The sequence below is a fragment of the Mytilus californianus genome, unplaced genomic scaffold (genome assembly GCF_021869535.1).
Source record: "Mytilus californianus isolate M0D057914Y unplaced genomic scaffold, xbMytCali1.0.p SCAF_9, whole genome shotgun sequence".
Lineage (NCBI taxonomy): Eukaryota > Metazoa > Mollusca > Bivalvia > Mytilida > Mytilidae > Mytilus > Mytilus californianus.
Window position 1 is genome coordinate 14060697 of NW_026262745.1, and position 14543 is coordinate 14075239.

General features: G+C 33.0%; 1 protein-coding gene and 1 long non-coding RNA gene across 4 annotated transcripts in view; both read right to left on the reverse strand.

Annotated features, from left to right (window-relative positions):
- LOC127714346 (myotubularin-related protein 6-like) overlaps positions 1-14166 on the reverse strand; it is a 77496-nt gene extending 63330 nt beyond the window's left edge. For all 3 annotated transcript variants that reach the window (XM_052220406.1, XM_052220405.1, XM_052220407.1), the window contains exon 1: positions 14054-14166. In XM_052220406.1, the coding sequence (XP_052076366.1) occupies positions 14054-14077 (24 nt within the window). In that variant the 5' untranslated portion in view covers positions 14078-14166. The remainder of the gene's footprint in view (positions 1-14053) is intronic.
- On the reverse strand, positions 3255-11665 carry LOC127714352 (uncharacterized). The gene is made up of 2 exons (XR_007987696.1): positions 9963-11665; positions 3255-4658 (listed from the first exon to the last, which is right to left on the reverse strand). It is a non-coding gene; the product is annotated as an uncharacterized LOC127714352 (long non-coding RNA).
- Positions 14167-14543: the final 377 nt, after the last annotated feature.

A 14543-nucleotide genomic window follows, 5' to 3' on the forward strand; every position in this document is an offset into this window, starting at 1 on the left:
TGACAAGCGGTTTTGGAGAACGGGTGCGGTAAGTTCAAATTTAAAAGCGGTGGAAGAGGAAGAGGAAGAGGAAGAGGAAGAAGAATAATAATAATAATAAGAACTGAGCAAAAACAATAAGTCTTCCCAAACTTCGTTTGGGAGACTTAATAAAACATTGGAAATGAAGAGGAAAAAATCAAAATTTGCTTCAGATGTTATTTCTTAACCATAAAAATACTTTTGTCAAAGCTTCAAAAAAATTTATGAAGGTTTGACTAAATTCTTGAAGTCTAAAAGAAACATCAGACTGTATATAAAATTGTAAATTGGATACCTGAGCATATATATTAATAATGAATTGTTAGACCTGGGTATGATCTAAAGAATATAAGATAAGGAGATGTGGTTTGATTGCCAATGAGACAACTATCTACTAGAGTCCAAATGATGCAGATGTTATCAGCTATAGCATGTATAGGTCATTGTATTGCCGTCACCAATGAACAGAACACATAATTCTGACATAGCAAGCTATAAAAGGCCCTGACATGACATAATGTAAAATGATTCATACAAGAAAACTAACGGCTCAATTTTATGTACAATACTAGTATATGTACAACAAACGAAAAAACAAATCAGATAGACAGTAACAAATCACTGAATCACAGGCACATACAGAATGAAGCAGGGTTTACCATGTTTAACACCCAACCCACATCTATCTTGTGTTTTCACACAAAACAAGACCAATACCAAGTCTGGACCTGTGTTGCTGCATGCAACTGATTGAGGTACCATGCAAACCGGAGCAAAAATGATCATTTCAAGACCAAATATTAAAATCATTCACTTAAAAAAAAAATGTCCTTGTACAATGAGTGTTGCTGAAATTTCAAACTATCGAAGTGGCTACACGGCCAATGTAAAAATTGCTACAACTTAACATTAGCTGCAGACCAAATCTTAAAACCCTCTTCAAAGAAGCCAAGAACACTTTGTCGAAAATTTGCCTTGTACAATGAGTGTTGTTAAATTTCAAACTATCGTCAAACAGAAAGTGTCTACACAGCAGATGTAAATATTTCTTACCACTACAACTCAACATTATCAAGCTGCAATACAAATATTCAGTCATTCCCTTTCATAGAAGCCAAGAAAACTTTGACAAAAGTTTAAATTCAAGCAGACTGAAAGACAGATGGACTGAGTTGAGCGGTTATTAGACCAGCTTCCTCTTTGGGCCAGGCAGGTAACAAAGGTAGAGAAGAAGTTTAAATATAACTAAAAAGCCAAGTCTCAACTGAGAACTCTAACATATCTACAACTCTACACAACACACAGCTCATTTTGAAGAAATTTTATTGTTTCAATTGATCCATACAAACAATTTTTTCCAATTTGAACCCTCGTCTGTACTATATTATGTTTATAGTACCATAAGTAATCATTAGAGCTCCAGGATTTACTGTCCGAAGATCGTAACAACAGTGACTTGTTCCATATTGATTATTCTTCACAAATACCACAATACTGTATTTATCGTGTTTAACCGGGAAATCATTTGCATTCCATTTTGTATGACGACTCTCCAACATATGTACAATTCTGTGATATCAGAAATGTTCTAATCTTTGATTAATGAAGAGTATTCTATACTTGATTAGACACAGTCAGATGCAAACTTTTAATGGAAAAATTTGGTCTGTTTTATTCGTGCATATTTAACTTTCAGCAATACAGTTATGTAAACAAAAATTATTTTTTAACTCAGAACAAGAATTTAACACTAATATTTTTACATGTATTAACATAAGATACCAAAAATCTTTTTCCTTTTCTATTACTACTTTCAAAACACAGTTTTTTAATGAAAGAAAGCATAAAACACAATTGTCTAAATACTGGTATATACCTAATAGTATCAAAATAGATTGCTCAAATATACAAAGGGGACATTCAAAAATCATAGGTCCAATTTAGAAATACTGCTTCCCTTGAAGCAATTCAAAGAAATATGAAATGAACTAAAAACACTCTATTCCCTTGACCCATGTTGACCTCTGACATCTGTCACTGACAAGTTGTAAATGGATATATTGTAGTCCTATACAATTAACCCAAGATTCTAGAAATGTCTCCGACAGAATATAATTTCCCCAAAGAATAATCTCTAACAATACATTTCTCCCAAAAGAGTAACTTTCTACCCATACATTTTCATTGAGGTCGGAACAAATTTTCTTACAATATTCTTTGAATAAATATGAATACATCTGTTAACTCATATTACTGAATGTGTCATTAGGGAACATCTTTAGAAGCTTTAATAGGTTTTGAGAATCAAGACGTCTATGGAGTATGGAGGTCATTTTATATGCTGTACAGTTCATAATGTGATTTCAAGCAAGGAAGACAGGTTGATAGATTTTTACCTGTTAATCAAATATCTTGGCCATAAAATATTCCTCAGGCTCAGATTTTTAATGAATTACCAATACTTAGTCCTTGGCCTGCATATTAATAAAAGTGGTAGTTTTCTAGGTTGCCAATCATGGTCACATAAGGAATTTCTTATAGAACATTAAAGCTATACAAAAAATTTATAGTTCTGATTTTTCTTCTTTTTTTATTTCGTTTATAGTTACATGAACACCTGTGACAGCCATGCTGTTTACTACCTGTGAGACATTAAATGGTTTCTGTTTCAAGATGAATAAAATGCTCCGCTGGGGCGCAGCTTGATACGACCGCAGAGGTCGAACCCTGAACAGTTGGGGCAAGTATGGACACAACATTCAAGCTTGATACAGCACTGAATTTGGATTGTAATTAAATATTTGACACAGCATAGGTTTCTGACACAGAATGAAAGTGGTCTAAGAACTTAAAAATTTTCAATTTACCTATTCATACATGTGATGGACTGTGAAACTCAGATCAGGAGATTGGGAAATTTTGGTCAGGAGATTAGGACTCAGATCAGGAGGTTTTTAATCGACATTAATTTTGTTGTAAATGTAACCGTGTGCTGTAAAAATGGTCTTTTAAAGTGTGTTTTCTTCAACTTTCCATCCAATTTATTATGTTTATAGTACCCTTGTACTTATAAAGTTTCTCCATCTTTATATTCTACATGTTCAATCTAACATTGTTTTTTTTCAGTATGTTCTTTAAATTTTTTACTTCATATTCTATAAAACAATCATTGCAACCAGAGCATTTGTTTAGCTATCTGCAAATAGTTTTTATTTTTTTTTTTTCTCTTGCAAATAGTTTTTATTTGCAAACTCAGAAAATCATTTTATCTGTAAAATTAGGGTCATAGTTATTATATAAATTTCAATTTAAGCCTTGAAAGGAAGTCTAGAATCCTCAAATAATTTTCAAATTATTATTTTTTTATTTGTCCTAAGACATTTAAAATCATTTAATAACCATCCTTTTATGATTATTTGTTCAATTTATATTTTATTTATATTCTTTTAAAAATTTTCATTATTAAAAGGAAAGTAACTTCAAACAGGATAAATCAAGGGAAGTAACCCAATAAATACACAGTTTTTGTTACACAACGGCAGTTAGCCTGAGGTAAAAATCGTTGATTACCTGTATGTTTGACACCCAAGCTGACAAGTGAAGCCATATAATTATGCATGTTAATTGATTTACAGGTAAAATATAACTTCAGGTAATGTCAGTTACACCAGATGCCTGAGATGATATGTTGGGCAGAAATTTTTCATTCATGAAAAATTTCATACACGGGATTTTTTCCTCTTCAACGGGAGGTCGGGAGGAGACCCCTGAAAACGGGATTATTGTACTCCCGTCGGGAGGTTCACATGTATGCCTATTCAAACCATATCATTATTATTTGCTTTTATATATAAATCAGAAATAACCAATTTAAAATGGAAAATGTTAAAGAAAAAAAAGGAAAAAAAAAATCCCCCCCCCAATTTTTTGAACCCCCTTATGATTCATCACCCCCAAACTCAATCCCAGCTTTCACTTTGTGGTATGGTACCTTGCAGTACAATTTCAGAGAGATTCATACACTTGAACACAAGTTATTGTCTGGAAACTAGAAAAATGCTTGTTTTTTGGCCCCTTTTTGGCCCCAAATTCCTAAACGTTTAGGGCAATTACCCCCAAACTCAATTTCAGCTTTCCCTTTGTGATATGGAACCTTGCAGTACAATTTCATAAAGATCCATACACTTACACACAAGTTATTGTCCTGAAACTAGAAAAATGCATGTTTTTTTTGCCCTTTTATGGCCCCTAATTACTAAAATTTTGAGGGAAAACCCCCAAAATCAATCCCAGCCTTCCCTTTGTGATATGGAACCTTGTAGTACAATTTCATAAAGATCCATACACTTACAAACAAGTTATTGTCATGAAACTAGAAAAATGCTTGTTTTTGGCCCCTTTTTGGCCCCTAATTCCTAAAATTTGGAGGAAATTACCCCAAAAATCAATCCCAGTATTCCCTTTGTGATATGGAACCTTGTAGTACAATTTCATAAAGATCCATACACTTACAAACAAGATATTGTCATGAAACTAGAAAAATGCTTGTTTTTTGCCCCTTTTTGGCCCCCAATTCCTAAAATTTGGAGGCAATTATCCCCAAAATCAATCCCAGCATTCCCTTTGTGATATGGAACCTTGTGGTACAATGTCAGAGAGATCCATACACTTACACACAAGTTATGTCTGGAAGTTACAAAAATGCTTATTTTTGGCCCCTTTTGGCCCCTAATTCCTTAACTGTTAGTACCATAACCCCCAAAATCAATCCCCACCTTCCTTTTGTGGTATTGAACCTTATGGTAAAATTTCATTGAGATCCATTCACTTAAACTAAAGTTAGAGTGCGAAAACTAATGTGTATTCGGACGACGACGACGACGACGAAAAATTTTTTTGCGGTCGTATAACAAGCATTCTGAGAGTATTGCATGGCAATACATAGTCCCCTACCGGTTAAGAATTCATTATACTGGAAGAAAATGCTAACTTGATCTATAACTTGTCATGATGTAAACTATATAATAAATATTAAGTCAGTGTCTTAAAGTGTGACGAACAAGCATTCTGAGAGTATTGCATGGCAATACATAGTCCCTTACCGGGTAAAAATTCATTATACTGGAACAAAAAGCTAACTTGTTCTATAACTTGTCATGGTGTAAACAAAAAGAAAATATCAAGTCAATATCTTCAAGCATGACTAAAAACAGTGTGGAAAACTGATTAAATGAGTGAATTTTTCAAGTCCAAGGACCATAACTCTGTACAAAATTACCAGACCGAAACCAAATTTCGAACTTGATCTGTATAACTTGTCATGATAAAACTATATACCAATTATCAATCAATATCTTCAAGCATGATGAAAAAAGGTGTGGAAAACACTTTAACATCAGATATGATTAATAGTTCTCTAAAATTAGATATGATGTAATACAGTGTATATCTATTTTCAAATTATAATCAAATATAATTAATAGTTCCAAATATTTTTTCTTTTATTTGTCACAAACTAATATAGATTTGTAACTTATCTATAAAATGTCAACAATTTTTATCTACACAATGTAATGTAATACATACATTAATAAAAATATATTATCTAATTAAAGGATTTCACTTCATACTTTTTTTTATATATATATAGCATTCAGAAAATTAATTTATACAAAATAACAAACAAACCTGCCAAAAAATTCTTTAAATAATTTACCAAAGAATGTCTTTTAAAAAATGAGTTATCTCTCTTTGTACAGAAATATGGTTTAACATAGTTATAGTACTCTAACATTAGATATGGTCCAGAGTTATGGAACAAAATTTGAACTTGATCTATAACTTGGCATGGCAAAACTATATACCAAATATCAAATCAATATCTTCAAGAACGAAGAAAAAAAGTGTGGAAAACTGATTTTGCCGGACTGACGGACGGACAGACGGACAGAGTGCAAACCTAAAGTCCCCTTCTACTTCGTCGCTAGGGGACTAAAACAAGTGTGGAAAACTGATTATTTGAGCAAAATTTTTAAGTCCAAGAACCATAACTCTGCAAATAAAATGCTTCGCTGAGCGCAGCTGGATACGACCGCAGAGGTCCAACCCTGAACAGTTGGGGCAAAAATGGACACAATATTCGCCCTTGATACAGGTCTGAATTTGGATTGTAATTAAATATTTGACACATAATAGGTTTCTGACACAGAATAACTGTAGTCGAAGAACTTAGAATTGGTTATATGATTTGAATTTATATTCAATTTTTTTGTTTTTGAGCAATTCACTATGCTGTTGCGAATTGACCCCCACCCCCCCAAAAAAAAAAATATTTGAAGAAATTTTCTTTTTAATTTCTGAAATCTGAAATGAGAAAAAATTGTCCCCCCCTCATAATTTCTTTTTTACCCCCCCCCCCCCCCCCCCCCCCTTTTTCCAAAAAAAAAAATTCTTTCCCTCAAGATATGGTCATAATCTCAATTCAAATTTCCAATGGAGTTTGCAACCATAAATACCCATTTAAAAAAAAAATCATAAAAATCTTAAAATAGAAAAGGACATACATAATCATGGCTAAAATTAATATATTAACCCTTTCAACGCTACATAAAAAATAGAAAAATGGCTGCTGCTGCTGCATTTTTTTTTTGTGTTCATTCATTAGACCAGTATATATTCCTTTTCAGACTGCTGTATCTTTTTTATTATAAGAGATACAGACAAAGTTAGTGCATGAAAAATGCTCAGGAGAGCATGAACTGTAATGTTATGCAATTATTTTAGTAAAGTTTTTATCAGGCTACCTGCATTTTCAGGTAATTAACAGATAAAAGGTGTAAATTATTGTATTTGTGCTGAATTTTGAATAATTTTCAGTCAACCTCCATTTCCCCCCTTTTTCTACGTCTCGTCTGGGAACAGTATATCTAACGGGAAATGAATCTGATACGCTTTTCAGTATAAAATTGATAAAATCTCGGACTCCCCGAGACTTCCCAAGATTTACGGATTTTGGTAGCGTCTGACTGAAAAACTATCAGAACTGCTCAACAAATAAACCACATAACTCTAATTGTAAATAAATACAAGTTTTATCATTTAGTAGATATATTTTGTCATATAAAATTACCAAAATAAGTTTGATTTATTTGATGTGAAGTGTTTTATAATAGTTTGGGAATTTGTAAATCATCGCGGCAATGGCCGCCATTTTTTTATTACCTGGTTTGCATTCTGCACAATTCTGTGATGAAATGCTTGCGATTTTAACAAATTTGAAGTGACAGAATACAAGTTTGATACACTAGCATCACTATAAAACTAGTTTGAATGACATTTAATTGATAATATAAGAAATTATTAGGATAATAGCGAGTCCGTTTTTAACACATGTCCGTTTCTGTATCGTATCTTTATTAACTATGGCACGACGATAAAATCGACTACAATCAGGTAGTGTCAAGTCCCGTCAATATATATGTTCCTGGTCTCGTAAAGATCGATCAAATCATATTTCCCACACGAATTGAATGTAATAAACACATTGAGATAACGGGAAACCTTTTAACTAATCCTCGTTGTCAGTTTCGCCATAGAAATGCTGAAATATTTCCATATTTACAGTGTCTTTTTTCGATTTCCGCCATTTGCATTTGTCAAAATATTTGTTTTTATTTTCCTTCTACTGCATGATTTTACCATAAAAATTCCCGGGATTTCAAGCACAACTGGGACCTTGTATATCCTCGATTCATATGAGGAAAAATTAGAGAGGACACAAATGAAAACCGAATGGTTTAAGAGGCTGGATGAAAAATCCGTTGTCATCGCGGCATATGCAGCGAATAGCAGTGGTGGACGGCGTACGTCATCGGGGCATATGCCCTGTATAGCGTTGAAAGGGTTAAATATTCCTTAATCAGCATTTTCAAATAGTAACTTCTAAAAATAAATTGACAGCTAATCACCTTAAGACAATACAACATTTCTTTATACATAATTTAAAAGCAGTGTAAGGGAGGTAATCCAAACTTAACATTGTACTTTTTTTTAATTGTCCATTAACCAGGAAACCCTTGTTTTTCCCCCTTTTTTCCCTTAATTCCTAAATGGTTTGAGCCATAACCCCCCAAAGCCAATCCTAACCATCCCTTTGTGGTATGGAAACTTGTGGTATAATTTCAGAGATCCATACATTGTTCCACAAGTTATTGTCTGGAATCTAAAAAATGCTTATTTGGGCCTCTTTTTGGCGCCTAATTCCTAAACAGTTAGGACTATAACCCCCAAAATCAATCCCAACCTTCCTCTTTATAAACCTTATGTTTAAATTTCATAGATTTCTATTAACATTTACTAAAGTTATTGTCCGGAAACCAAATGTCTTTGGACGACGCTGACGACACCGACGTGATACCAATTTAGACTGCAAAATTTTTTGCGGTTGTATAAAAACTAAGTCTATTTATCAGTAAAATATGGAAAAAGGAAAATAAATATTTCCAAAATTTTACCCTTAATACTGTATTTTGGTCATAAATAAGCCTTCTGTCACAATTTCATAAAATTTCATGTAGGTTTGACAAAGATATTGATATCCAAAAAAAACTTTAACCACAGACTGAACCTAAATGTTGACGCCGCTGACGACGGAATCTATGATCACTATGTCTCGCTTTTGCGAAATAAATTTTGCAGGCTCGACAAAAATGACCTAAAAGAGTTTGAACACATATATTCATGAAATTGTATATATCTTACATGTAATATGTTGTATGTATGTCATGTACATGTATATGTTTTAATTGTTGGAAATAAAAAAATCAAAATTAAAAAAAAAATATATATTTGTTAATCGCATTCTGACTTTTTAAATGCCCATTCAATTAGGTATGTAAAATTTTTTCTACATGAGATAATTATATATATAAGTGGTAAATAGGGTAGAATAAAATGCTCCGCTGGGGCGCAGCTTGATACGACCGCAGAGGTCGAACCCTGAACAATTGGGGCAAGTATGGAAACAACATTCAAGCTTGATACAGCAATGAATTTGGATTGTAATTAAATATTTGACACAGCATAGGTTTCTGACACAGAATGAAAGTGGTCTAAGAACTTAAAAATTTTTAATTTACCTATTCAAACCATATCATTATTATTTGCTTTATATATAAATCAGAAATAACCAATTTAAAATGGTAAATTTTAAAGAAAAAAAGGAAAAAAAAAATCCCCCCCCCAATTTTTTGAACCCCCTTATGATTCATCACCCCCAAACTCAATCCCAGCCTTCCCTTTGTGGTATGGTACCTTGCAGTACAATTTCAGAGAGATCCATACACTTGAACACAAGTTATTGTCTGGAAACTAGAAAAATGCTTGTTTTTTGGCCCCTTTTTTGGCCCCAAATTCCAAAACGTTAAGGGCAATTACCCCCAAACTCAAACCCAGCTTTCCCTTTGTGATATGGAACCTTGTAGTACAATTTCATAAAGATCCATACACTTACACACAAGTTATTGTCCTGAAACTAGAAAAATGCTTGTTTTTTTGCCCTTTTATGGCCCCTAATTCCTAAAATATTGAGGCAATTACCCCCAAAATCAATCCCAGCCTTCCCTTTGTGGTATGGTACCTTGCAGTACAATTTCAGAGAGATCCATACACTTGAACACAAGTTATTGTCTGGAAATTAGAAAAATGCTTATTTTTGGCCCCTAAACTTTTCGGGCAATTACCCCCAAACTCAATCACAAATTTCCCTTTGTGATATGGAACCTTGTAGTACAATTTCATAAAGATCCATACACTTGAACACAAGTTATTGTCATGAAACTAGAAAAATGCTTGTTTTTTGCCCCTATTTGGCCCCTAATTCCTAAAATTTGGGGGCAATTACCCCCAAAATCAATCCCAGCATTCCCTTTGTGATATGGAACCTTGTGATACAATGTCAGAGAGATCCATACACTTACACACAAGTTATTGTCATGAAACTAGAAAAATGCTTGTTTTTTGCCCCTTTTTGGCCCCTAATTCCTAAAATTTGGAGACAATTACCCCCCAAAATCAATCCCAGCATTCCCTTTGTGATATGGAACCTTGTGGTACAATGTCAGAGAGATCCATACACTTACACACAAGTTATGTCTGGAAGTTACAATAAAATGCTTCGCTGGGGCGCAGCTTGATACGACCGCAGAGGTCGAACCCTGAACAGTTGGGGCAAGTATGGACACAAAATTCAAGCTTGATACAGCTATGACTTTGGATTGTCATTAAATATTTGACACAGCATAGGTTTCTGACACAGGATGAATGTGGTGTAAGAACTGGAAAAAATTTAATTTACCTATTATGGTGGAATATCCATAAACTAAATTGTTTGTTAATTTCAATATATCAAAGAATATGTAGAATTCAATGTTTGATGTAATGTAATAAAGTTGAAATTTGGACCGTTTTTGTTCAATGTGGACCAATTTGGTAACATGTATAAATAATCAAAAATCTAAATACATGGGAGCCCATTTAAATACATCATAAAGGTATTAAAATAGAAAGTGACATCATAGTCATGGCTAAAAATAAACAAAAATCCTTAATCAGCAACATTTAAAGTAATATCTAAAAATAAAATTCCTTTGTAACCATAAAAGCCCATTTAAATACATCATAAAGATATTAAAATAGAAAATGACATCATAGTCATGGCTAAACATAGCAAAAAACCCTTAATCAGCATCATTTAACAGTAATATCTAAAAATGGAAATTACATCATAAAGGTATTAAAATAGAAAATGACATCATAGTCATGGCTAAAAATAAACAAAATCCTTAATCAGCATCAGCAACATTTTATAGTAATATCTAAAAATAAAATTCCTTTGTAACCATAAAAGCCCATTTAAATACATCATAACAGATATTAAAATAGAAAATGACATCATAGTCATGGCTAAACATAGCAAAAACCTTAATCAGCATCATTTAACAGTAATATCTAAAAATAAAAATTTCTTTGCAACCATAAAAGTAAAATAGAAAATGACATCATAATTATAGCTAAAAATAAACAAAAATTTTTTTTATTGGCAAATTTTAAATGGAGTTTATTATACTAAAACAATAAATTTGCAACCATAAACATGATAAAACCCCATTTAAACACATCATAAAAGTATTAAATAATTCAACTACATCATAAGGCTATAAAAATAGAAAATGACTTCATAGTCAAGGCTAAAGGTAAACAAAAAACCTTCATCAGCAAAATTTTATATTGGCAAATTTCCAATGAAGTTTATTACACTAAAATTGTTGGCAAATTTCCAATGCATTTATTAACAATAAAGTTATTGGCAAATTTCCAATTTACATAATTTAAAAGCAGTGTAGATGAGATATTTAAATGAGTTTGAATTACCAACCTAACACTGCTTTTAAATAATGTTCTTTACTCAATTATTTGTCTATTAAAATGGAAACCCTTGTTTTTTAACCTTTTTTCCCCTTATTCCTTAAACATTAGAGCCATAACCACCCCCCACCTACTTTCTCTTCGTGATAAAAAATAACTAACTTAAAATGTAAATTTTAAACAAAAAAAAAAAGGAAAAAAAAAAATTACCCCTTTTTTGACCCCCGCCCCCCTTATGATTCATCACCCCCACCCCCCTTTCCCCCCAAACCAAGCTCAATAACAGCCTTGCCTTTGTGGTATGGTACCTTGTAATACAATTTTAGAGAGATCCATACACTTGAACACAAGTTATTGTCTAGAAACTAAAAAATGCTTATTTTAAACCCCTTTTAGGCCCCTTATTACTAAACGTTTTGGGCAATTACCACAACACTTAATTCCAGCTTTCCCTTTGTGAAATGTAGCCTTGTAGTAAAATTTCAGAAAGATCCATACACTTACACACAAGTTATTGTCATGAAACTAGAAAAATGCTTGTTTTTTGCCCCCTTTTGGCCCCTTATTCCTAAAATTTTGAGGCAATTAACCCCAAAATCAATCCCAGCATTGACCCTTTGTGATATGGAATCTTGTGGTACAATGTCAAAGAGATCCATATGCTAACACACAAGTTATGTCTGGAAGTTACAAAAGTGCTTATTTTCGGCCCCTTTTTGGCCCCTAATTCCTTAACTGTTGGTACCATAACCCCCAAAATCAATCCCCACCTTCCTATTGTGGTATTGAACCTTATGGTAAAATTTCATAGAGATCCATTCACTTAAACTAAAGATAGAGTGCGAAAACCATTGTGTATTCGGACGACGACGCCGGACGACGACGACGACGCCAACGCCGACGACGACGCCAACGTCATACCAATATACGACCTCAAAATTTTTTTGCGGTCGTATAAAAATGCTTATTTTTGGCCCCTAATTCCTTAACTGTTGGTACCATAACCCCCAAAATCAATCCCCACCTTCCTTTTGTGGTATTGAACCTTATGGTAAAATTTCATTGAGATCCATTCACTTAAACTAAAGTTAGAGTGCGAAAACTAATGTGTCTTCAGACGAAGACGCTGGACGACGCTGACGACGACGCCAACGTCATACCAATATACGACCACAAAAATTTTTTTGCGGTCGTATAAAAATCAAAACTTTGAACAGATTCGAAATCACCAATATGAGCATAAAAATTATCAAGTTTATTCCAACAAATTTTTGACTCTGCAAAAGTAATTAATTCCACTATTTTCAAAGGCTTTATTTGAATAATTACTAGGTTTTTAATCCAAGTGTACTAGTAAGTAGAATAGACAGTTAAGTGGTGGAACAATGACTTGAAGACGAAATAAATCTTTATTTGTAAGGTGTTTTGTGCAGTTTCAGAATCCAGTACATATTTGGAGCTTTAATGTTATTCGGTTATAGATGTCATTTTCCAAAAATTGAGTCAGTTGAAATGTTGGTGAATTCGTGATTTCCTTTTGAAGAACCTCAATATAAAATTTATGTCAAGCAATAATGATATTATTTGCAGCCTTATCAGCCGGGGCAAAAACAAATTCCTAGCTTTTGTTTGATACGAGAAATAGGGCTATTATTGTTGTTGTTTGGAGTAAAATGTTCTTTAAAATATTTAATACCTATACCAACTATGTTCATTACTGAATTAAAAAAAGAATTTGTATATCACTACTATATCGGTGCAAAAATCCTAAATGGTGATAAGGACTATAAACTTAGACTATAGAGATGGTTTTTTTTATGAATGAGTTGCATTGGTTGCCTCGAGGTCAATAGGGGTATAAGACTCATTTAACAATCTGTTTTTACTGTTATATAGTAACATAAGCATTGTGACATCGGAAATTTATGATGAATTTAAAAGTTGTCTGTAGCTCTTTGTCCACCATACACCTTATCGCTATTTGTCTGCCATTACTGGACATCACAGAGGTTCCATTAAAATTTTGATGTCACAAGAGAAAATGTCTGACGTCACAAAGGAAAAGTGGTTGTTGTACGACGTCAAAAGTTCAAGTGTCACAAATTCTAGGGTCAAGTGTCACAGATTCCCTAGTGATAAGGTCTATTAGCAGACATCACAGCCGTTCCAGTAAAATTTTGACATCAAAAGACAAAAGGATGTCTGATGGCACAAAAGACAAATTATTGTTGTATGACATCAGCAGTTCAAGTCTCACAATTTCTTTGGAAAATGGTGATGAGGTCTATTAGTTTGCACTCTGCGTGATTATTATGCTCTTAAAACAAATTGGGGGAGTCACTGTAGACAAAATTACACACCCATTTCTAAATTTGTAGGATATGGACTAAGCTGTTATGGTTTAAAAGAATATGTAACAATTCCTTTAACAAATTGTCTCATTTGTAATTTCCTTTGCATTAAATGTCGGCAATAGCTTAGACTATTGCAACTGATTGAACTGTTCATAGCTCTCTGCTTTGGATATTTACAAACAATTTTCTGATGGTAGCGGTTTATGTATTCTCAGTCCTCGTTTTGTCCTGAGTCAAACTTTTTCATTCATTACCTTTGGGGTTTTGATAAAGTCCATGTCGACTGACAGACTTTTATTTCTTTGCAAAATGTGAAATTTATGTCTCAGAATTTTTTAACTTCATCAGCGCCATGACACCTCCTTCCCGGAAGTGACATTATCCGAGTGAGGTGCGCTCTGTTACTAAAACTATTGTACGACATGCATGTGTGACTTACAGGAGATGGACAAACATCATTCATTTCTTTCCCTATATATATTTTTGTGAATCAATAAATTTTCAAATTAATATTTCGTATTGGATCCTTTCCAGTTGGTTTAGATCTATATCGTGTTGTGTATATGGGTCCCATATTCGATCATATCATATATTCCTTGGTCGATCTCACTAACGATATATATACGGTCTTTTTGCAATCTTTTGGGCAAAAGACTAGATTTCTTAATTCTGAGATTGATAATTGTAAATAAGAATAAATCAGAATAAAAACGTAAAGCTATAACTTAAATTTAGAAATTTGAC